This window comes from Pseudorasbora parva, chromosome 20, assembly GCF_024679245.1.
Source record: "Pseudorasbora parva isolate DD20220531a chromosome 20, ASM2467924v1, whole genome shotgun sequence".
Taxonomy (NCBI): domain Eukaryota; kingdom Metazoa; phylum Chordata; class Actinopteri; order Cypriniformes; family Gobionidae; genus Pseudorasbora; species Pseudorasbora parva.
This window is the reverse complement of record NC_090191.1, coordinates 32,892,455-32,918,978: the sequence shown is the minus strand read 5'-3', so window position 1 is coordinate 32,918,978 and position 26,524 is coordinate 32,892,455. Positions and strand designations below refer to the sequence as shown.

Sequence of the window (26,524 nt, the reverse complement as noted above, 5' to 3'; positions counted from 1 at the left end):
CTGCTGGGGCTGGACGCAATGGTACAGACGTGGCCGAGGCTGCGTCTGTACGCCTTCCCCCCTCTGGCATTGCTCCCAGGAGTGCTGGAGAGCGTCCGCCGGGACAGGATTCAGCTTTTATTGGTAGCCCCGCTCTGGCCGGGCCAAGTATGGCTCGCCGACATTATGTCTCTCCTAGAAGGTCCTCCCTGGAAAATCCCAGTCAGGAGAGATCTTCTTTCGCAGGCCGGGGGGGTCAGTACTGCACCCGCGCCCGGAACTGTGAAAACGGTGGGCTTGGCCCCTGAGGGGGCCCAGTTCATAAACACGGGTCTATCTACTGAGGTGATAGAGACCATGTTGCACTCCAGAGCACCATCCACAAGGAGACTTTACGCACTCAAATGGAGAGTTTTTGTCGCCTGGTGTACGCACCAGGATTTGGACCCTGTTAACTGCCCGTTCGGTTCAGTTCTTGAGTTCCTACAAGAAAAATTCTCTGCAGGGTTATCTCCGTCAACACTGAAAGTATATGTGTCGGCGATATCTGCTTATCATATTCCATTAGATAATGCATCATTGGGGAAACACCCTTGGGTCATGCGTTTCCTTCGTGGTACCTTGAGGCGCAGACCTGCGGCACGCTCGAGGGTGCCTACTTAGGCAGTGGCACCCTCTTGTCTGGAGTTTGCACCAGGAATGGTAAAAGCATTTCTCTTCCCGAGGGAAGGATATGCTCCCAAGGTCCCGACTAATGTGCCGGGACCAGTAATGCTGCAGGCTTTCTGTCCGCCTTCGTTCACTAGTCAAGACCAAGAGAAGCTAAATCTGCTATGTCCGGTCAGGGCCCTAGATGCATATGTCCACAGGGCTGCCCTGTGGCGAAACTCAGAACAGTTGTTTGTGTGTTTTTGGGTCCCCGAGCAAGGGAAAACCGGCTTCAAAGCAGATGCTTAGCAAGTGGATAGTCGAGGCTATTTCGCTCGCTTATGAGTCAGCCGGACATCCTTCACCAATGAGGGTCCGCGCCCACTCCACTAGGAGTATGGCTGCCTCTATGGCTCTTATTTCGGGAGTTTCATTGTCAGAGGTATGTGATGCGGCTGGGTGGTCCTCTCCACATACATTTGTGAGGTTTTACAATCTAGATGTAGCCTCTACACCGGGGTCCCGGGTGTTTCTGGGTTGATTCACACATACAGACATTTGGGACTCTGGCGGCGTGGGTATTGAGGTCCCCTAGCGTTTCGACGCAGCTCGAAGTTCCCTCGAGATAGGGAACGTCTCAGGTTACGTATGTAACCATGGTTCCCTGAGAGGGAACGAGACGCTGCGTCGAGATGCCATACTCCCGGCATGCCTGTGATCGATTTGTTCGACTTTTCCAGAAGCTAGTGACTGTTTGGTCCGGGCATGCTTTATAGCTTCCTGGTCGATGACGTCACCCGCCCGTGACGTATCGTCCCGCTATTGGACTGATTACACAAGTGCTTCATGACATGGCACGCAGAGGCGTCCCCTAGCGTTTCGACGCAGCGTCTCGTTCCCTCTCAGGGAACCATGGTTACATACGTAACCTGAGACGATTTCCATCTGTGACGGTACACGGTCTGTTGCGGTCAGGTAATTTTGCGTGCCAGGCCGGGCTGTGCGCTTTGCTTTGGTCAGGTGTTGAGATCGTTGAAGATCTAGCGTTTGCCAAGAACACCTGAAGAGAGGTCACGCACAAGTTCACATGTGTGGTTTTGGACAGCAAATCTCTCCGAACCGTTTGCTTGCTATCCTTCCAGCATCACCTCTCTTCTGCTGCTCGTCCTTCCACATGTTTGCACATGTAAACACACACACACACCACCCATCCACTCCACAGCCCAGATGCTCAGTGCCTCTTCACTGGGTGAATGATGATCCGAGAACATGGCGTGGTAAACAATATTATTCATCATGTCTCGTGACTAAATTTAAAGAGCTTATGTGGGAGGATAAGTCGGAGGTATGACAGCACGTTTGTTTTCTTTTTAACCTGTTGACTATACCGTGCGAGAGGTAAAAATAATATGAGTATGAGCATGACATAAGAGAAAAATATAGGTGGGTTGATGCAACTCTTAACTTTTAAGATTTCTTAAATCATAATCCTAGGCTTATCACTAACTTCAAACATGAAATGTGTGTAAGGTGTTAAACATAATTTCGTAACTGAACAAGAACACAAAATATCAGATTCAGACTGATGTAAAATAACGCCACAAGTAAATTGCAATTCATGTTTCAACCACAGTTAGCGATAGAGAGGCCAAAGCTCTAGCAAATTCGGCTACTGGTATTCATATTTGTATGGAATTTTGCAGTTATTATTATAAATAGGGCTGTCAAACGATTAATAGAAAAGATTCCAATCAATTCCAAATGGACAAAATTAAGTTTTGTGTTTGAGAAGCAACTTCACTCGGATATACGTCACAATAAAACTTCTGTTTTATTGTTGACTTGAGTGAGGTATTTCTGCCCAACTGACAGCAAACAGAATCATGAAAATAAAGAAGTCTGTCAAACTAATTTCAAACGATTTCTCCACATGCACCTTTCTCATCCCAACTCGCACCACTGCCAATGTTATTATGTTGGGCCCAACTGAGCCATTCCAAATTGGCATCACTAGAGGCGCTAAAATTGCACACTTCTTCTAAAACGCCATAAGTCTAATGCAAATGGTCACACTAAATTCTGATTGGTTGACATGCCCGACAAACACGTCCCACCTAGAAGAAATTACTATGGTTCTTCTCCACCAGTCGAGGGGGGAGTTCACAAAGCATGACTTAAAAAAAGTGAAATTCCCAGCACATTTAGCTGTTTGACTGTTTATCCAGGAATCAATACGTGATGACAAGACCCTCATAAGCAAAAACATTGTGTTTCATATCTCCCTTTGAATCAATGCTGTACAAACAGCCATCTGCTCCTCTCCCTCGTGTTGATAGAGGTTTCTCGTCTTCGCTAGCTTCTGAAAGATCCAAACCACACCTAACCTGACTAAAATATTACGCAGCATAACTTGCTGTTGTCGGAAACCTTCTTGTTGGATGTAGGCCATACGTCCAAAAGGTCAACAAAAAAAAAAAAAAAAACGATATCTTGTCTTTCTCCTTGTCTGCTGCCAAAAGAATGCTTTTTGTCTCATCTGTTTGCTTGTGTAAAACAGGTCTCGAATATCCCTTACAAAATAACTCACAAGGTAGTTTTATAAATGTATATTGTGAAAGAAACTATACATTGCATTATTAGACCATTAAAATACATAATTAATTTGTCTTTTAATATAGGTCTCTTCCCAGATAAAATGAAGGTGGCTAAAATTATTCCCATTTTTAAATCTGGTGACCGGTATAGTCTCACAAATTATAGGCCTATATCTTTGCTTTCTCAATTTTCAAAAATTCTGGAGAAGCTTTTTGTTAAAAAAAAAATGGATTCTTTTCTTGAAAAACATTCCGTAATAAATGATAATCAGTTTGGGTTTCGAAGTACCCGCTCAACAGCTATGGCTTTGATGAAAATCACAGAGGACATTACTACAGAATTGGAGAATAAAAATCACACAGTTGGAGTTTTTATTGACCTTAAAAAGGCCTTCGACACTCTTGATCATGGTATATTGATATCTAAATTACAGACATATGGAATTAGAGGTGTAGTATTAAATTGGATTAATAGCTACTTAGAAAATAGACAACAATATGTAGAGTATATAGGCCATGAATCAAAGTTGGAAAAAATACTGTGTGGAGTCCCTCAAGGCTCTGTGTTGGGGCCCAAATTATTTACGCTATATATTAATGACCTCTGTGAGGAATCAAAGATTTTACGGTTTGTTCTTTTTGCAGACGATACTAATTTTTTTGTTTCAGGGAAGAATTTAAAATTATTAATGAAAACTATTGAACAAGAATTGGTCCTACTTCAGAAATGGTTTAATAAAAATAAATTGTCGTTAAACTTACGTAAAACAAAATTTATGCTGTTTACAAATAAAAAATGTCTTGATAATGTTCGTTTGACTTTAAATGGAATAAATATTGAAAGAGTGTCAGAATTTAAGTTTTTAGGAGTACTCATTGATGAAAAATTTAAATGGAAGTCACACATAGCTTATGTAAGAAGTAAAATTTGTAAAAACATTGCCGTTTTGAGCAAAGTAAAGATTATGTTAAATTATGAGGCAATGAGAATCCTATATTGTTCCTTTATTTTGCCACATTTTATGTATTGTTTAGAGGTATGGGGAAACTCTTATTTCACTAATTTAATGCCTTTGTTTATTTTGCAAAAAAGGGTTATAAGAATAATTAATGGAGTTGCTCCAAGAGTACATACTACAGGACTGTTTCTGAGGTCAGGACTGCTCAAATTGAAGGATTTGGTTTCTTTACAAACTATATTAGTTGTATATAAAGCAAAACACAGCCTGTTACCGCATGGATTGCAAACCCTTTTTACTTTAAATAGTGAGACAAGTAGAAGAAATAATGATTTTAAACAACCTTTTGCTGGAAATACCCTCAAACAGATGTGTGTTTCAGTTTCTGGTGTGAAAAGATGGAATTATCTAGAAAATGAATTAAAATGTTGTTCAAATATTCTTCAATTTAAATATAAGTATAAACAGAAGATATTTAATCTGTACAAAGATGAATGTAAAAATTGTTAAAATTATAACAACAATGGTTTCGTCGTTGTTTTTGTTTTGAAAGTTGTCATTATTATTGTTGTTTTTGTTTGTTTGATCTTGTTTAAGTGTGTGTGTGTGTGTGCGTGTGTGCATATATGTATGTAGGTGTATATATGTATGCATGTATATATATGTATATGTATATGTATATGTGTAGGTATGTGTATGTATGTGTATGTGTATGTGTATGTATGTGTATGTATATATATGTATATATATATATATATATATATATATATATATATATATATATATATATATATATATATATATATATGTGTATATATGTATATATATACATATTTCTTTTTCTTTTTCTTATGTTGGTGAGGCCATCCAATTTGTGACTTTTTTAATATAAGAATGGGGTAGGAGTTTATAAGATTTTTTTCTTCATCCTACTCCTGTTCTTTTTGTCATGGAATGCATTTTTGTTGTGTTTGAGGATTGTTGTTGTGGCATTTCATGTTGCATTACCATGAAAAGAGAATGCATAAATAAAATAAATAAATAAATAAAGTACACTTAAGTAAAGTTCAACAGTTTAAGTATGTAGCAAGTATACTAATATCAATGTACTAGTAGTATACTGGTAAGTGTACTTATACTTTATGTGTAGCAGTAGTAAACTGAGTACCCAACTAGTTTACAGCTAGTAACTAGTTTAATTTGTACTGCAACTATACTAGTGAACTTATGTATACTGATAGTTTACTAGTTTTTTAACTCATTTTGAAGTACACTCTGAAGTTTACTCTCAGTAAACTGCTAGTTTAGTAGTTTTATCATAGTTTACCATTTATATATGGGAACACATTCACTCTTAACTGTATAACAATTAAAGAAGTGCCATTTCCTTAGTTCATTTTATGCTGTGGATGTAGAATATAGTCAGAATAAAGCATTAATATGTGCTTTATAAGAACTAATAAAACGTCGTAATATGCATGTTAATAGCGAATATTGGACCCGAAAATAAAATGTTACCAAGTATATACTACTACGTCATTTTCATACTTGAAATATAGCTTTAACTGTAGTTGATCTGAAGTAAATGCCTATACACAACCAGTAGACTACAAAAATGACAGTAGGAGCATAACTGTTTTCTTTATAAATCAATATTTTCAAACGATGCAAGTTCATGAGACAGTATGTAAAACTATGAATTCGTAATTATTTTTTCAAGTATATCTCAATCAAAAGATTGAAGGTAGTATAGGCCAAATACATTTACACTTCTCTGTCAATGCCAAGTATAATTTTAAGTTTATTAAGAGATGTTCATAAAAAAATAGACAAAGTATACTTTCTTTTTTGTTTTGTTTAAAAGAAGTATACTAATAACACACTTGAATACATGCATTTTTATAAGTGTACTTTCAGAACAATGCTTGATTTAGATTAAAAAAATTAAATATATATATATATATTATATATTTATATATATAAATTATATATATATATATTAAATTATATATATATATATATATATATATATATATATATATATATATATATATATATATATATAATTTTCTGTAAAAAAATCTGATGCTGTGTGATGACAGGATGTCGATATGCGGTTGTTCTGGCTGTTTTTTACTCAAATATCAACACACAGAATGCACAGCATGCACTACACACTACATCAAACTCATTACATTGTATTTTGTAGTCTTAGTAGCCTGCTATTGTATGTGTCTGTAAAATGTTTTAGTGTACAGTATACAGTCTGTGTGTTCTGGAATCACCAGATTATAATACACTTTTTGACAAGCATATCAGCATGCAAACAAAGAATATTGCATACTGGAACCCACAATGCAATGCACCTGACTTGACCTTTCATTGCCAGTGAGACAGTAAAATCTTTAAAACACAGTAAATTTTCTTTGTTGGTTTAACTTAAAAAAGTAAGTCACCCGGCTGCCTTAAAATTGTGAGTTTATTGAAATTAAAAATTTGAGTTGATACAATGAAGGAAACTGGTTTAATACGTAGAAACTCAAACTATTATTGTATCTGAACCACATAAAACGTGATAAATCATGAGAATGGCACAATTTGGCATGTTTCACGCCATAATCACAAATAAAACACACATTATAACCCAATATGCTTACAAAATCTTTTAATAATATTTGAATAAAGGTTGTCGATTCTCAAAAATGTTCATTGTATTAACTAAAAAAAAATATTTCAATGAACTCAAAATTAAGGCAACCAGGTAACTTATTTTTTAAATACATTTTTTACAGTGTAACATCAGTTAACTTTTTTAAATAGTAATACTTAATAGTAGTATTCTGTGAATTATGCAAGTATTCCATTACACACATTATTTAGGATTTAGAAAGTAATTTGCATTTTGCACAATACTGCATTGTATATGGTAATTTGCAGTACAAATTAGAAGCAGCCAAGTGACTCATTGTTTATTTTGTTGGTGCATTTCCAAAGTCTGTTCATTATTATCTCCTGACTGTAGCAATTCTGTTGAAAGATAATGCCATTTCTGGTGATGATTTCACTAGATACCTATCACTTATGCTTTAGACAAAGGTCAGTTGTTTCCCAATTTTGAGGAAACATAGATTTAGATGTGAAGATAAAAAAGATGCTTAGTCAGTATTGTCACATCAATGCACAGATGTTTATATTTTTCAGGAATTTGAAGCGATTTCAAAATCCATAAACGACACCATTAGTTGCCGGCATCATAGATGAAACATTGATCAGTGACTACATAGCAAGCAAATCAATATTTCACAACTCCAGAGATAGCCTCATTACTTTTTATCCCCTCAAATCTGCTGTTTAAACATCCTAAAACGTGATTAAAGAAACATTTAAGGCAAAGAGCAGAGATGTGCAGCTGTACACTAATGTAAAAACATACGTTGTTATAGTTTGCATAAATAAAAATAGACCTATTTGAAATGTTTTACTTTGTGACAGTTTAGCACATTTTCTCATTAACACATTCCTTTTTTTAGTTTTTATTTATTACAGTAATGAGAATTTATGAAGTAATTGTGCTTAATGTCACAAAAAACATTGTTTAAAATGCAAAAATCGTAATTATCAGACTTCATTTTGACTTTGGGGTGAAATGTGTCCATGTTCTTGATGTATTTTATGAGATGCACCCAGTAGTGACTGTCTGGCTAAGACAAAAAGCAGTGAGGAACTATACGAACAAGCTCGACGTCATTTATCAGTCTTGTAACAATTGTCCAAAAACAAAAGTTCGTTCTCAAACAGATTTCCGTCGTTTTCCGAAGACGTTGTTGATGAGTTTGGCCATGGACTTTGAACCGCTGGGGCGGCGGCGGCGCTCCTTGGCTTTGCCTCCCAGGCTGGCATTGCGTACAATCTTGGAGAACATGAGCACCACCTCCTGGTAATGCTCCGCAGCAGACAGCTCGTAAAACTGGCAGCGGCTCTCGGACGCCAGCCTCTGGCCTTCCTCCCTGTCCACCTCCCGCATGTGGCACAAGTCTTGCTTATTGCCCACCAGGAAGATCGCAGAATCCGTGTCCCTGCGGTCAGAGGAGTAACAACACTATTAACATATTTAATTGTTTGCTACTTGCCAACTTTATCAACTTTTAAAAGTAGACTAGCATAATTGATGTCTAAATTTCTTTTAATTTTTTTTCCTATGAAAGACACCATGAAATCAAATTTTCATTACAGTGTAATTATAAGTGATTTATCCGTTCACAATTTTTATTCATATAACCTCATAATCTTTAATGAACATAACTTCCCTGTAAAGTAACTGATAAAGTAACAGTTACTTCCCACAAGTAACTGATGACCTGTTTTACTGGCATGAGGGCAGGACAACCTGTTACTCCCATGAGATCGACCAATGGCAAACTACAACTGTCCAACGAGCCAATCAATTCCTGACGGATTAAGTCCAGCCCTACATATTTTCTTGTTTGCGAAGCCATTTCACTTACACAAGAGGCGTGATCAACTGGCATTATGGCTTGGGGCGGCAGTGGCTCAGTGGTTCATGTAGGTTGTCTACAAACCGAAAGGTTGGTGGTTCAATCCCCGGTTCCACCTGACCAAGTGTCGAGGTGTCCTTGAGCAAGACACCTAACCCCAGCCGCTCCCGACGAGCTGGATGGTTCCTTACATGGCTGACATCGCCGTCGGTGTATGAATGGGTGAACGTGAGGCAAAAATGTAAAGCGCATTGAATGGCCATAGAGTCTGTTAAAAGCGCTATACAAATGCAGTCCTTTTACCATTATTCAAATGACTCTGTACACAATTGGATAGTCGTTCAACCAATCAGACCACAAGAGGCATGATTAACGGGCAACGAACCATCCCTTCTCTATCCATCATCATGTTAAACCCACCAATAGCACGCCAGGTGGATAAGCCAGTCTGGGATTGGTTCACGTGTAACAGAAGCAGTAGAAATTAATGTACAGGTTTCCAGACTGAGTTGTAAGGCGAAATCAAATCACCGGCAGATCAGGCTGTGTTTACCCAGACTAATTAATTACCCTAATGTTGTTCCAAACCAGTAAGACCTTCGTTCATCTTTGGAACACAAATCAAGATATTTTTTAATGAACTCCAAGAGGTTTCTGAACCATCCATAGGCAACAATGTCATTGCAAATCAAGCTCAAAACAGTCCATGTAACAGTGGTTCAACCAAAATTTAGCGCATGTGCAAATGTACAAAAATGTCTTCTTTTCCATGTTAGTCTCCTACATTGTTAACGGAGTCAACACAGTGCAGAACTTCCAGGTTCTACATCAGAAAGCCGGCTCACCATTGGTCAGCAGCTCCTGTATCAGCCTCACACACATGCCTTGTGGTGCTCACGTGAACAACGCCAGCCAATAATGAGACGGAGATGGATGAAGATAAACAAAGGTCTTTCATTTCATGAGAATTTTCATTTTTGGGTGAACTAAACCTTTAAATGATGAATAAATGAATAAACCTGAATAACTGAAAACACAAGCCCATTCAATATTCCACTTATTTCGGTTATAAAGTGAATTCATCCCCAGTGCATCTACGTCATCGATTTCTCAATAACCAAGGATAAACTAAAAATAGATATTTTTCATTGAATTTCTGAGTCACCAGCTCATTCGCCCATCACCACCACCCACATAGTCCATTCAACGCTTCTCCTCAATGCGAACCGAAGCTGCTCAATTATGGGCACTCACATAAAAGCAACACTCATATATGGAAATAAATAGGCATATCTCTCATGCTGCCTGAGGATGTTGTTGTGAACTGCATGTACGAGAGACCGTTACCTTTTAGTCCCTCCCAGCTGATGCTCTCGGATCAGGTGCACTATGGCTTTGGCTGTGAGGAAAGAGGAACGGTCACTGATGTCGTAAATGACCACAAATCCATCGGCCCAGTGGATCTGCTCATTGAGAGTGGATTTCCCCCCGCACGGCTGCAAAGAAACATGCATCAAATCTTTTAAGGAACATTACAAGTACAGCTCAATCGACATCATTAAAGGAACACTCCATCGTTTTTAGAAATAGGGCTTACTCAACTTCTTTCCTATTTAGATATAGGGGCAAATGCTTTTTTGTCTCAGTGCATGCATTGTTTTAGTTTGGCAGGGTCACAGCTAGTTTAGCTTAGCATAATGAATGGAATCCTATGTTGCCAGCTAGCATGTCCCGAGTAAAAGTGATCACCCCCCCACCCCAATCATCCTCACGTCCTGTGGCTGTTGAGCAATCGCAATGTGTTGCGCGATATCTCTGCGCCCAAGTAGCAGTGTTTCGCCTGTGTTCCTTTAAGTTGAAAAGCAAAAATCGGGCTTATAGTGAAGCACTGGCAATGAATGTGAATGGGGCCAATCCGTATAACCAATAGTATAACCACAATATGTAAACGGCATGATTTTAGTGTGGTGAAAAAAAAACACTAACATTTTATTTAAAAACTATTTACAACAGAAGTCTTCTACCTAACCTAACTACCTAAACCATCACTGATTACACAAAATGGGATTGTTTGAGGAAAAGCAGGATAATCAGCTGGACCCCCAAGATGCACAGATGGTATCCAATCACATAATGGCCAACAGACTGATGAAATAATTGGATTCTATCCAAAAGAAAAACAGTCATCCTCCTGGACTGTATTTACCTTTTTTTTTACATTAATAATATATAAATAAAGCCCAAGAGGACAAAGTAAAACACGCTTCATCTTTCTCATATTAACTCCCTCTTGTGTGGTTATATAAGGCTTATATCCCAAGAATAATACAAGCGTAATATAAGACTAATATAGTGTTGCAGGGCAGATGGGACAGTGAGCAGCGTTGATTGGTGCGTTATATACCGCTGGCTGTGTCTGGAGATTGCGGAAAGATTATATGAGCAGCGAAACCCGCAGCTCTGCAATACTCATTAATGCCAGGAAGACAGATAATACTTGCTTTCTACAGGATACACACTAAAAGTTAGTAGGTTAATACTGTTTGTTTTTGATGATGCCATGTCTCTGGGAAATGTCTAGACTAGTGTGCACGAAATGAGGTGCTTACATGTATACAATATGTTTTTCTGTGCTTACAATTAAACCCAATCTACCTGTTCAAACAGGCAAAGGTTAAGTAATCTTAAAGAAAGATCTGTTATGTGACTGGAATATGCACAGTAGTCTTGCTCACTTTAGCGCACTAAATCTACACCATCTACACAAGTATAGTTAGTTACAGTTACACATACCTGAGAACAGGGGTCGTAAAGTTCAAGATTAAGCTGTCTTCCATCAATAGACATGCGCTTTCTGTAAATGCACTCTGTAAAGGCAAGAACAAAAGTCTTCAGACACAAAAGATTCCTATAATCTGATAATCTGAAAACAATATTGCACATACCTGACGATGATGCATACTCTCCAATGAATCGCCTGGTTAGAAATCGAACGATAAGTGCTGTGAATGTGAAGAAGAGTACAAAAGATGAAACACTTTATATAGAGCCTCTATATATATATATATATATATATATATAAATAAATAATTTATTACTATTTATTTATTTACTGTTTTTGTAACTTTAACTGCATAAAAACAAACATACAAGTAGGTATTTTATATCAAATAATTTAGTTTAATGCAATAGCCTTAGTTTTATTATTATTATTATATATATATTTATATATATATAGTTTAATATATAGAATATTTGCACTGATACAAATACGAAACAATAGGGTACTTGCTAATGATAAATTAAACATTTAATTAAATATGAATCAATAACATTTTATATATATACCTGATTTCCCGACACCCTCGGATCCCAGAACTGCAACTTTTATGTCATTCATTATTATTCACAGGAACGCGTCCAGATCTCAAAGGAATAAAACTCAAACGCGCGTACTCAGTTCAACGCGCGCTCCACATTTCAGTCACTGACTGGCACGCTGTTTAAAAACACTAAAGATGGAGAAAGTAAGAAGGGACGGATGCATCCTCTGCTCGACCAGACCCGTGTTGATCTGGCGCAGGTGTTCGCCAGACTCGTATGGAAGCGCTGCCTCTCCGGCGCTGCTCAGCTCGAGCGCGACGCACTTCGACCATTATGGGGATCCTGACGTCACGGTGACGCAGGTCACAGCTGGAGCCAAAACATCGAGGGTTCTGGGTGTAAGTGAATGTCTCAAAGGTCTTTGTTGCCATGTTTGGCCCATTTGATCATTGAATCTTTGTAAACAAATAAAAAAATCAACAATTTGTTATTTTATGAGACATGACAGTACCCTTATTCTTAAAAAGCAATTGTTTTATAATAATAATAATAATAATTATATATATATATATATATATATATATATATATATATATATATATATATATATATATATATATATATATATATATATATATATATATATTTTTTTTTTTTTTTTTTTTGAAAATATAAAAATTCAGTTTATGGTTAGGGGTAGGGGATAGAATATACAGTTAGTACAGTATAATAGTCATGTCTGTAATATCCACATAAAACATGAAAACCCTATGTACATTTTCCAAGGCCGAGCATCACTTTAGGCTTCGGGTAACCCTAAAACCCTATGCCAAAAGTGATGCTCGGCCTTGGAAAATTTATATCCTCACCCTTTATTCTAGTATTATTACAAATGTGTATATTTCAATAAAGGTATATTGCATAGTTGTGCTTGGATTTTATTTGTGATAAAACAAAACTATGAAATAATGATAAAACTGATAATGTTTAATGCATTAATATATATATATTATATATATATATATGAAGAGTTCAGATGCATGCAAAAGCCTCTGAATCCAGATTTTACCATCTTTGTGAGGACATTTTTTCCCCCAAAAATCACCCAAAAATGAAAATTCCTTCATCATTTACTCACCCGCAAGTTGTTCCAAACCTGTATGAGTTTCTTTGTTCTGCTGAGCAAAAAAGAAGATATTTGGAAGAATGTTTGTAACCAAGCAGAGAGAGCAACCATTGACTATAATAGTATTTTTCCCCTACTATGGTAGTGAATGGTTGCGCTCTCTGTTTGGTTACAAACATTCTTCCAAATATCTTCTTTTTTGCTCAGCAGAACAAAGAAACTCATACAGGTTTGGAACAAATAAGGGTGAATAAATGATGACAGAATTTTCATTTTTGGGTGAACTGTCCCTTTAAGGTATACATATACCCCCTACCCACCCACACACACTCACAAAGTATAGTGTGAATGCAAGAATAGCATCTCTTCAGAAATAACCAATAGGCGCACTAATTGTGAGGTTTGTGGGTGTTGTTTGGACCTTAATGTTTGGATGTGGATCGGTTACATAAGCTGCTGGTTCCACACATAATGACTCACACATAATAAACATTTACCAGGCAAAAGCATATCTGCCACATTACCTCATCCAGAGGTTTGCTTATCAACAAGTCAATCTGATGGGTTGAGAAACAAATGCATATTAATTTCATTTGAGTTATTGTGTTGGTACTGCTGCTGTTAGTTGCATGTCTGAGAGAGCAATGCAAGGCCAAGTGGATCACTTATCAAGAGCTATTATACTAGCAGCATAATCAGTGATACCAGAGCCCGAATGTGTGATTAGAGGCGGTCGCATTATCAGATTCATAATAGGAACTGCAGAAAAGAAAGAAAAAAAAGACACTGTGAAATGGTCCTTGTGTTTATGTGTGATAGAAAAGAAAATGATCAGAATCATACACATAGGTGAAATGTTGACTGAATCATACCTGATATATGAAAGAGCAAAATTAGATAATCATAGGAGGTATTACATTACTTTCCTTCCTTCTAACTTTTTCTAAAGCTATCTTTTATATTTTATCATTTTTTAAATATAAGAACTGGGGATCAGGGTCTTGATTGCTGTTTCTTGTGTTCTTTCCGTGAAGCATTAATCAAAGTGGATTATACTTGAATTTGGTACACTTGGTTCTTTTCAGATCTTCATACGTGGAAATGACGGAAGGCCAATCAGCTGACGTCAGTCTGGAAACCTCTCAAAGCAAAGTTTTGTTGTTTATCTTCAAGAGTGCATGTACAGAAGATGGAAAAATTGTGACCTGTTTAAAATATTGTTACAATGTTCTACTTCGGTGTTGCAACACAACAAAAGGATTTCATTTTGAGAGTCAACACACACGGATGAGGCTGTACATTTTGGTCACATTTAGTATGAAATACAAGCCAACTACTTACAATAGCATCATGCAATTTCTGCAGATTTGTTGGCTGCGCATCCATGATCCGAATCTCCCGTTCCACCTCACCCCAGAGGTGCTCTACTGGACTGAGATCTGGTGACCTTGGAGGCTATTTGAGTTTAGTGAACTCATGTTCAAGAAACCAGTTTGAGATGATGTGATTTTTGTGACAGAGCGTTATCCTGCTGGAAGAAGCCATCAGAAGATGGGTACACTGTGGTCATAATAGGATGGGCATGGTCAGCAACAATACTCAGGTAGGCTGTGGCATTGAAATAATGCTAAGTATTATAAATACTAAGTGTGTCAAGAAAATGTCCCCCATTACACTACCAGCATGAACCGTTGATACAAGTCAGGATGGATCCATGCTTTATTGTTGATGCTCTACCATCTGAATGTTGCAGAAGAAATCGAGAATCATCAGACAAGGCAATGTTTTTCCAGTCTTCTATTGTCCAATTTTGGTGAGCCCTTTGGTGAAAGTGTAGCCTCAGTTTCCTGTTCTTATAGGAGTGGCAAACGGTGTCTCTATCTATCTATCTCTCTATCTCTCTATCTCCCTATCTATCTCCCTATCTATCTATCTATCTATCTATCTATCTATCTATCTATCTATCTATCTATCTATCTATCTATCTATCTATCTATCTATCTATCTATCTATCTATCTATCTATCTATCTATCTATCTATCTATCTATCTATCTATCTATCTATCTATCTATCTATCTATCTATCTATCTATCTATCTATCTATCTATAAATCAATCGATGGAAAAATATAATATTTCTGCCACAATGAAGGCCCATTTCAAATGTTTACTTGCTTTGAAAATATATAAAATAATATTGTTCTTCAAGCATTTCAGTGATAAAAGTGTAGGCTAGCTTAAAATTCATCCAAAGCACAACAGTTATCGAATAGGGTGCTCGGCAGTGGTCAAAAAGTATTTAATTAGTGCATTTTTAATTGATGTCTTATTGTAAACTCATTAATGAGGATTTAGATAGCATTTAAAATTACCGCATGATCATGGTGTTTGTCAACAGTAGGTCATTCAGCCAAGCAAAATTGCACAGCCCCTGTAATGTTGAAAATATGACTACATGAGAAACAAATCTGATATTTTGGCAAATGTAGTAGGTCATCAGGTGAGCAAACAAACTACACACCAACCTATCCTTACAAGAGGTTAATATCACTTTAATTCTTTAAAAGTTAATCTGAGTCAAGAGGTGAACAGAGAAGACGAGGCCATTAGTAGCTACTGCTTTGATTTATTATTATTATTTTATTTTAGAATCTACCATTTTAGTCGAAAATAGTAAACAAACAGAATAAAATAAAGGAAATGAAGGACTGATGTGCTAAACATGCAAATCCAGTTCAGCAGCAGCGGACTTCAGAGAATAGCTGCAGTATTTGGAGGTGAGGAAGCTCTCAGAGAATGCCTGAGGCTTTCGTTTGGTTTGGCCAGAGCTTGAAAGCACCTCACTAAATTGAAAATATCTGTGAGGATAAATGGCAATTCATAGTAGCAGAGGCATTTTAACTGTTCGGATATTTTTCAAACTAATCCATGTAGACAGTGAAGCTCAAGAGGCCAAAATATGGCATGAAAGTGAAGGAGAGGGAGGACGAACGCTCGCTATATTCTTCATTGGCTTTTGATCACTCTCATCGCTTTTGAGAGAAACCCTTTGACTGATCTATGACTTCATTTTCATCTAGCCGGGAGCTGGAATTATTCTTCCCTCCCAAAAATCAATATTTCTCTACATTTCCAAGTTTTTGCTTTCCATTGTGTCTTATAGGGAGACAGAGCAATTCCCACACTGAGGGGAATTAATGTGCACAGTTTGACTGTATATATCCTGTGCATTCCCTCTGGAATTTGATTAGATCAGGAAAGGATAAGTTACTATCATCAACTATTCAAAACAAGCAAAAATTATCTAAGAGGAAGAGGGCCAAACCGACGCCACTCATAGACGAACATAAGATGAGGCAATTAAAAAGCAATTCACTGCTAGAAATAAAAAGGCCCAAAGTAAAAGGGCGGACAGAAGGCTGTTTATATTTAGGCAACATGTTTAAAACAGGATTTCTTTCACACACTGAAATTTCTCATAGCAACAGGCTAATATGCCATAGATGGAATTGCTCTCACCAAAGGAGAAGCGATATTTCGAACATTTTCCAGCCGACCAGTCACCCCTGACAAGACTATTTCATATCAAGGCTGGCTAGTCTAAATATTATACTCACTTGATGCTCCTTACTCCTGAATTTTACTGTAGCAAAATGCACTTTTCTAAAGAAAGTCACCATTGAAACAGTTATCAGCTCCCAGTGACATCTGTACACACTCCAGAATAAAAGAGAAAATGACTATTTACAGCAATGATTTATCTTGAATGCTGATGTAATGGAATGAGCTAAAGGTCAAATTAAAGCTCTGCAATATAGGACTAATAAAAGATGCAAACTTACTATATATATATATATATATATATATATATATATATATATATATATATATATATATATATATATATATATATATATATATATATACACAATCACATACAGTACAGGCCAAAAGTTTGGACACATTACTATTTGTAATGTTTTTGAAAGAAGTTTCTTCTGCTTATCAAGCCTTCATTTATTTGATCAAAAATACAGAATTTGTTTTTTAATATTGTGATATATTATTACAATTTAAAATATTTGGTTTTCAATTTATTATACTTTAAATGATCATTTATTTCTGTGATGCAAAGCTGAATTTTCAGTATCATTACTCCAGTCTTCAGTGATCATGATCCTTCAGAAATCCTTAATGTTCTGATTTATTATGAGTGTTGGAAACAGTTCTGCTGGCTAATATATTTGATGAATAAAAGGTTCAAAAGAACTGCATTTATTCAAAATAAAACATATTTTCAAATAATATAAATCTCCTTTACTATCAATTTAACACATCCTTGCTTTTTTATTTACTTTTTATTCATCAAAGTATTATAAAAAAGTATCACAGGTTATGAAAAAATATTAAGCAGCAGAACTATTTCCAACTTTGAAAATGAATCATCATATTAGAATGATTTCTGAAGGATTATGATGATCACTGAAGACTGGAGTAACGATACTGAAAATTCAGCTTTGCATCACAGAAATAAATTATCATTTAAAGTATAATAAATTGAAAACAAATTATTTTAAATTGCAATAATATATCACAATATAATTTTTTTTCTGTATTTTTGATCAAATAAATACAGGCTTGATGAGCAGAAGAAACTTCTTTCAAAAACATTACAAATAGTAATGTGTCCAAACTTTTGGCCTGTACTCTATATATATTATAACTGAAGTTGTTACATATTATGAAGGATTTGGGGTGATTCTTGGCAGTGTTATTATTTTTCACCTTTTTTATTGTCTGTAAATTATAAATCTAAATGCTCCTCAACAAGCTGCATGATTTGACAATTATAAAAGAAGTAGGCCTGCAGTCATTTTATAGTTATTTAATAATTAATATAATACATGGATACTGATGTAAAATTGTAACTGCAATTATTATTAACCCCTTAATGATCCTCGTCCCACAGGATCAGGACACTTGCCAATCTTTTTATCTGTTGCATATTTTCGTATTAAATATTTTATTAATCATCATAAATATCTCAAAACTCATCCTGTGAAAACATTGAAATTAGACTTTATGTTACCATGGAAACGGTTCTCCTCTCCTAGTGGGCGGTGTCGGGTTTCATATTGCAACTACTTTATAATCAAAACTTTTTCTAAACTTGACAAAACATATCACCGGAATCGTCTGCGTCTCAAGGTTCCATATTTGGTGATATTTATAAAGTGATTTTAGACAGAAGTCTATAATTTGTTACAGAAGAATGCATAAAAATGTAAATTAATAATCAATAGATTGTCGATGACACCTGTTGGCTATTTTTGGTGACTAAACAACATCTCATAGGAAGAAACTAAAGTTTTAGTGATCGCTTAAGATTTGGAACACAACTTGGTCAGATATATGGCTTTGATTATATATAATTTCAGAGTAGGAAATATTTTTGTAAAATATCTTGCATAGCCCTGAAGGCTAGACTGGGTAAACCCAGCCTGATCTGCCGGCGATTTGATTTCGCCTGGCAACTCATTTTGGATACCTGTACATTCATTTTTACTGCCTCTGTTACACTTTTGTGGAAACCAATCATAGACTGCTTATCCACCTGGCACTCTATTGGCGGTTTAACATTATGGCGGATAGAGAAATGATGGGTCGTTGATCCCGCCTCTTGTGGTCTGATTGGTTGAAGGACTATCCAATTGCATACAAAGTCATTTGAATAATGCTCGTTGATCACGCCTCTTAAAAATAGAGCAGACTCCACAGACCAATGTTCAATCTTAAATTGAGCTTGGTCTGGTGATAGCCAAATAACCTGACGGCAGAAGGTCTGGACACTATCGCAGCTTTCATTGGTTAGGGACCACCCAAGAGAACGTTTGACTGAAATATATAACAACCAATCACAGTTTGTTTTGTTCCACATCATGTTAGGGAGCATTAAAATGTAAAGTCGATGTCCCTGCAATAAAAGACCGGTGTGCATCTATAAATTATTCATTCAAGAACTGCAAGTTTACTGCAAAAATGGAGCCACAAACTTCACATACTTTTGAAAATCTAGCGTTTAGTTGATCCTGGTAAGCGATCATCGTCACAGTTGTAAACATGACGGCTTTCTTCTTCTATGAAGGGGTTTGGCGATACGGCATTTGTTTCCAGGCTGACCGTTACAGAACGCGACAAACGTCTCGTGGACATCCTGTACAATTCAATTCAATTCAGATGACGACTTCAAAACTCAGAAAAGTGTGCCATATGCAGCAGACGTTAAACCAACAGCCCATGGGCAAGACGTCTGAGGCTTAGACTAAGTGAATTTAAAGTTCCATACATTTTTTGAAGTGCTCTCTTGAATTACAACCAAGTTTGGATAGCGACTTTTTACATGTATTCTCTACAAGCACTTATTTAAAATGCATTCATCATAAGATATAGTTTTGTACCAGGTTTGCCACTTTAACACTTTTTTCTTTTTAACATTCTGTCAGCAAAAGCTATTTTACGGGGTGGATACCAATTCCATAGCCAATGTATTAACAGGCCAGCACACAATGACCTGTGAGATTGAATTCAAAGATCATGTGCACCTGCTTTTCATACAGAGAAGTGCTATAATACACAAAAATCCATTTAGCCCAAATGTCACGGCTCTAGTTTTCTCTCGGCATAGACAATCAAAAAGGTTACTGCTATAAAAAGAGGGATAATTAAAGCAAATGGATACAAGTCAATATTTTTTAAGACTATTTTAAAATTAGTTAAATCAATTAAAGAAGGGCAAAAATTGACAAATGCATTGTTCCTTATTGCCATTTTTTGCTACGCACATCTCAAACCACAGTTGCAAAATCACTTAATAAAGCCTGTATTTGAACAGAAGCCACAAAAACCAACTCATACCCAAACAACACACTCAGCCGGCCCACACAAACAAAACGTGGATGTTAATCTTGAAGAAAAACAGGCTGTATGCCATTACAAACATTTGCAAAAATAGCATGAGGGGTTAGAACTGAAAGGGAGATGTTTGTTTCAACATTATATAACCGTTCTCACACAGACCTTTAGGAAGTGACTCTTCTGACAGTTTCGTATGAAAAGGGAAAAAAGGCAAAAATCATCTTGCTTAAAGATGCGATTATGAAGAGGAATGGATTGAATTGTGAGTTAGCATCCTAATAATTCATAATACCTTATAATTATGAAGCTAATCGAACACAGTTAGGTGAAGGAGTATTGATTCTGTTCAGTCCAATAATAGAGGCATTTGCTAAAAAAAAACCCTCCAGTCATTACCACAAAATGGCCACACTCAAGACAAAAATACAGACTTATAACATGTGCTGACATAACAAGCACTGCTTCACAAACCACATGACTCAATTGATGTTTTTGAGACTGACTACACAACAAAACATGGGAGTGACAGGTCTTGCAATATTTGAATGGCGTTTCACTGCCATTCTAGGCCATTTTTGCTCCTTTCTGGCTCCATTTCAAATGATTCGCTGCCTAGAGCATCAGTAGCAATGCAGTAGCCCAAACGAGACCATCCAGAGTTTAATGCATAAAACCATGTTCATCTGCAGTATCACAAAAGCAGGACTTTTTGCCATCATAACCTATTTTTGAGTGCTATTCATCAAACCTGTTTCCAAACAGAACTCCCTACAGACATCGGCTGAGAACAATCCTCCCCGTCTCCCTCAGATGATATGTGGCATATACTGTAGGTTATGTCCATATAAAGGGGAAAAAGATACATTGGAAAGTTTTTTTTTTTATTGCGCTGCACAGTGTCCTTTCTCAGAGCCTCAAAATGACAAAGTCCATACAATATTGAAAAACAACGACAATATTTTTCTTCCATGCGCTTCCAGACAATTTAAGAAAATATGGTTTAATGACTTACCATGCTAGACCTACAGTTATCACATGCAATTAATTTAATATTTCATGGATGATCTTTAACCATAATGGTTATATAGTTTTATGCAGTGGCTTAGTATAATTTTACAGCTACAGTAAATGTCATGCTGAAAAAAAAAAAAAAAAAAACATTTACCATATGTATTTCTACTACACAATAATTCACAATTTAGTTTACTGTAAAACAAACCAATGTGGACCACTGTCTATAACTGAAATAGAAAAGACAGATTATTTTGTAACAGTGGAATTCAGAGCTCAAGATACGGATATAAAAGTTCCTGTATACATCAAGCTGCGCAATGATGCAAAATGTAGGCCAAACCGAACTACAAAGTCTTCTTGGAAATGTAAATGTTACTATTACAGAGGGTGTGTTAGTTTAACATATCAAATGGGTCAAGGCCAACATATACGTTACTAGTATTCACTGGTTATGTTTAGCCAATCATCTGAAGTATTTTCAATATTTAGGATTTGCTAGTTTTGAAGTCAAAATAACTGAGTTTTTCCCGTATCAATAGAACGAGTCTGGATGCTACAAAGTAAATATCATCCATCATCATATTTTTGCTATAGTTGTTGGGTAAACCAATAAAACGTACACAATAAAACCTTTAAATATAATTTTAAAGATATGACCTCAATATAGTCGCATTTGCTACGATCTATAACCTACTCTTGACCTACTTCTTGAGTCTTTGATGCTCCAGTGATGCATTGTGGGATATCTGAATCACAGTGTTCATGAAACACTGGCACACGTCATCACAGGCTTGCTGTAAAGGTCATCCGCTGTGACCATCTGAAAGAGGGTTAGAGAATGTGTTCAAGCTGAAAGTTGCAGCTATGACCTCAATATTTAGACAAACAGTGAATATGCACTTATGGGAAAGCAATGGCTTATGTGGAAAAAATAACATGATCAAATATAGTAAAAAAAGTGCAGTGTGTCTTCAAAAAATATATTGAACTGTTTGACATTGAAAATGTTTGTTCTGGGTGGTTGCTAGGGTGGTGACACAAATTTGTTTGTCTGTGTTCAACCAGGGTGTATATTATGCAGCTACACACCATAAATATTGAAATATTGAGTTGTATATACAACTTTAAAGCTTCACAGGGAGATGCATGTATTGTATGCAATGTCATGCGTACAATAACATCGGACCAAAGGGGCAATTGGGTCAAATCCCAAATCCCCTGACATGAGCATCCATAAAATCAAGTCATTTTGCTGCTGCCATGACAACAGACGAGCAGTTTTGTAACTAAAACATTGCATTCTCAGATATTTACAAAGCGGGCCAGCATGAAGGGTGTGCACTGAGTCCAAGATGAATAGCATTGCTTTTGGCTACAGATCTGATTGGATCAATGGGTGCTTTGCTTAGGACTGGGTTATTAATAAAGATGAACTGAGACTGAAACTAAGTGTTCTTTTGACATGAATAATTAAGGTTAAATGAGAAGCCGGTGAAAGGTGAGGAAGTGACACAACCATACAGATTATGTAACAAACTAGATATACTATATACTGTCTTGACAATGAAAAAAAAAAAAGCCAGAATATTACACATCTGGATTTGAGGTGTTATTGTATGCTGAAAAAAAGGACAAAGATAGAAAAGGGAAGACAGGGATTGAGTAATGACAGTCTGTCAAGATCCTCAGTTTCCTTTCTTCAGTACAATGTACAGGATAGTGGGGTAAGCTGTGCCACTTGCACATAAACTGTCCCTTGGGCAAAAACCAAAAATATGGAAACATGACTTTTCAAAAACAAACTAACAAACAAAAAAAACTAAAAAGTTTTCTTTTTTTTAACCTGCCATAATATAGATAATATATACAAAACAAATCACATAAGCAAAGCAAAAGAAATCAAAGCATAGCAAATCAAAGTAAAGAAAAAGAAAACCAAAGAGAAAATAATTAAAGCATAGCAAATTAAATATAAAGCAAAGCTAAACAAAAGAAAAACTAAATCAAAGCAAAACAAAACAAGACAAGATAAAGCATAGCAAGTAGACAAAGCAAAACAAAACAAAGAGAGAGAAAAAAACAAATGTAAAAGCAATAAATAAACACATGAATAAATAAATACAAATCACAAAACTAAAACAAAACCAAAATAAATCAAAGCTTAGCAAATAAAGATAAAGCAAAACAAAACCAAATAAAAAAACCACAGGCACAACAAATAAAAATAAAAATAAAGAAAACACAAATCACAAAAACAATGCAAAACTAAATAAAAACAAATCAAAGTAAAGTAAAGAAAAGCAAACCAAATTAAAAAAATAGCAAACAAATGTAAAGCAAGACACAAACAAACAAAACAAAACAAAAGAAAAACGAATTAAAGCACAGCAAATCAGAGTAAAGCACACCAAAGCCAAAGAAAAACAAGACTAATTAAAGGATATAAAAATAAAGCTAAATAAAATCACAAAACAAATGAAAAAAATAAAACAAATCAAAACAAATCAAAGTCACCCAAAACAAAAGACGATAAAAAAAGCAAATCAAATAATAGCAAAGCGATGTCCAACAAAACAAGAAACCTACAATGCTTAATGAATGAATCACTATGAGAACAAAATGAAGACTGAGAACTCAAAGGTTTCAAGTCAAGAAAAAATGACCTTGCTTGCATTTAACAAGTAAACAGCGCCAGAAAGTCTGCCCCGTGTTTCTTCATGTGCGCTCAATCTGTAATGTAAGATCAGTCTGAAAAGCCAAACATCTCTCTAAGACGATACCAAACGGTCTTAAAATCACCACTGAGAATCTCAGACGCATTTCACAGGAAAAGAATGGTAAGTACGCTAGTGTTTAATGCATCAGTCCTCACGCATGATATGCTCCAAAAGCAGAGGGATTGTCAGGGTCAACAGCGCTCGTTGTTCTGCCAGGGCCTTGTGTATTAGTCGGTTAATGCACCATTTCCAAAACAGAAAGAAAAGACCGATGACTCTGTTTGACAACAATGTACACCGGAATGAAGCTGCGAATCATTCTGCCACTCTTTCAGTTGATGTTGATATAAGGTAAAATGCAATATCCAACCAAACAACATCCATTGTGTGGTCACGCATTGTACAAACAACATAAACGGGACAAAGGATCCACCAATGCCAAGATTAAAGGCTGTGATTTCAAGTGAAGGGTATATAAATTCAGTGTGACTGTACACACAAGCAGATTTTTCAGCTTAATTCACACTTATTCAGACACTGAACCTCATCCAAACACATTTTGCTTCCTACATTTCTTGGACACAGCAATAACACTCATGCATAAATCTTATCCTTAAGTGAGCCAGAGCACATCACAAGCTACAAGAAGGTCTTTATTACAAAAAAAAGAAAGAAAAAAAAGAACCCACAAACTGTGGGTCACTTTGTTGCTTTCATTTCAGAAGCACAGAAAAACACAGATCTTGTTCTTGCCATCAAATGGTTAGAAAGCATTTATAAGCAATGGAATGTACTGCACTTAATATGAACATATACAGCCTGCAGGGACAGATCTCAAATTGTGTCAGCAAGCTACGACAGCATTGAGGTCAGCGAGCCCTCACTGGCCTCACCATCAGCCACCCCGTCCTGCTTCAACTCCAGTTACGGAGCAATTAAACAGGGCAGTCCTCCAGGGGAAGCGTGCCAGAGACTCTGATAAGGCCTGATTTACTGCCCAGTAGTCAGAAGGTAAGCCAGAGAACACGGAAGCTTATTTCCCACCGCTTCTGTTCTTTTTCTAAAAGTACATCCATCCATCCATCCATCAAACCACCCACCCAATCCATCCATCCATCAAACCACCCACCGATCCATCCATCCATCAAACCACCCACCAATCCATCCACCCAATCTATCCATCCATCCATCCATCCATCCATCCATCCATCCATCCATCCATCCATCCATCCATCTATCTATCTATCTATCTATCTATCTATCTATCTATCTATCTATCCATCCATCCATCCATCCATCCATCCATCCATCCATCCATCCATCCATCCATCCATCCATCCATCCATCCATCACATGTGACGTGTTTTTTGGAAGGGGAGGGGTTATGGTGTATGGTTGTTGGGCCTGGCCCCTTAGTTCTAGTGAAATTAACTCTTAATACCGAGACATTTTGAACAATTTTATGCTCCCAACTTTGTAAGAAGAGTATGGGTATGGCCCTTTCCTGTTCCAACATGAGCACCAGTGCACAAAGCAAGGTCCATAAAGACATGGATGAGTGACTGAGCTTGACTGGCCTGCATTGAGTCCTGGTCTCAACCCGATAGAACACCTTTGGGATAAATTAGATCTATCTATCTATCTATCTATCTATCTATCTATCTATCTATCTATCTATCTATCTATCTATCTATCTATCTATCTATCTATCTATCTATCTATCTATCTATCTATCTATCTATCTATCTATCTATCTATCACTGTTCTTTATAAATTATATGGTCAGCATAATTTTCATGAATTTCAGTATTTCAAAAATATAATTATTTAATTAGTTTTATAGTTATTATTATATTTTTGTTTATTAATTTGTTATACAAAATTATTTACCTAAAATTGTACTCTAAACCTAAAACATTCTTTTTAATTAATTTATTTTAGGATTTTTTCAGACATTTAAATGATAAATCTTTTGTAACCTATTGTATTCTGTTACAATCCATCAAAAACACAGTGACCATGAATGGTATTTCTGAATCCTCAACCATCTGCCAACAGAATGTAAGGCAGGAGAGCGAACAATCAGTAAAGAATCTGGCAACGGCATCGAGTAAACGTGAAAAGATGAGGAGCAAATTGCAAAATTTGTGCCAAGTATGCAACCGGATAAATGCCTGGCAGGTTCAGAAATGAGATATTGCATCAGCCTCTACCGAGTGATCCAGAGGCCTGTTCTGAAACCGTAAATGGACTCTACCTCACAACCTGTTTAGCGTACAGTGATGATAAACGCAAAATGAAGAAAATAACAATGTATGCATTTTTTTTATCCAATATAAGTAGGTAATAATATACAAGTCAAAAGAGGTTCAGCTCTACTCAACACCATCTGCATTCTGTGGCCTACTTTAGAAATATTACAAAAAAAGCTGTATGCTGCCACCATGTGGGCAAATTAACTTTTATAATTAAAGGTTCACCCAAAAATTAAATTGATGTCAAATTGATGTTCCACACTGGTTGTGAATCAGTGAATCGATCAATGATTCAGATCGCAAGCCAAGCTGCTGAAATCACGTGACACTGGCGATCCAAATCATTTATCGATTCACTGATTCATAACCGTTTGAATCTTTATTTGAGGATTGAACACAAACAAGGAAGAGAAGACAGTGCTAAATAAAGTCGTAGTTTCTAATGAATCAACAGATGTCACATATGGACTACTTTGATGATGTTTTTATTCCCTTTC

The 26,524-nt window shown here is 36.3% G+C and overlaps 1 protein-coding gene across 1 annotated transcript; it reads right to left on the bottom strand.

Moving 5' to 3' along the window:
* Positions 1 to 6,828: 6,828 nt before the first annotated feature.
* On the bottom strand, positions 6,829 to 12,338 carry rergla (RERG/RAS-like a). The gene is made up of 5 exons (XM_067427992.1): positions 12,025 to 12,338; positions 11,622 to 11,678; positions 11,470 to 11,543; positions 10,024 to 10,172; positions 6,829 to 8,256 (listed from the first exon to the last, which is right to left on the bottom strand). Exons 1-5 carry the CDS (start codon positions 12,074 to 12,076, stop codon positions 7,971 to 7,973), a joined length of 618 nt encoding a protein of 205 aa, XP_067284093.1. The 5' UTR covers positions 12,077 to 12,338; the 3' UTR covers positions 6,829 to 7,970.
* Positions 12,339 to 26,524: the final 14,186 nt, after the last annotated feature.

Excerpts from the sequence above, each read along its gene's own strand:
- rergla (XM_067427992.1), bottom strand. The coding sequence starts at position 12,076 with ATGAATGACATAAAAGTTGCAGTTCTGGGATCCGAGGGTGTCGGGAAA. Across the intron at positions 11,679-12,024 it reads CGAGGGTGTCGGGAAATCAG|CACTTATCGTTCGATTTCTA; the intron begins GTATATATATAA and ends TCACATTCACAG. Across the intron at positions 10,173-11,469 it reads TTTACGACCCCTGTTCTCAG|CCGTGCGGGGGGAAATCCAC; the intron begins GTATGTGTAACT and ends GTTTCTTTGCAG.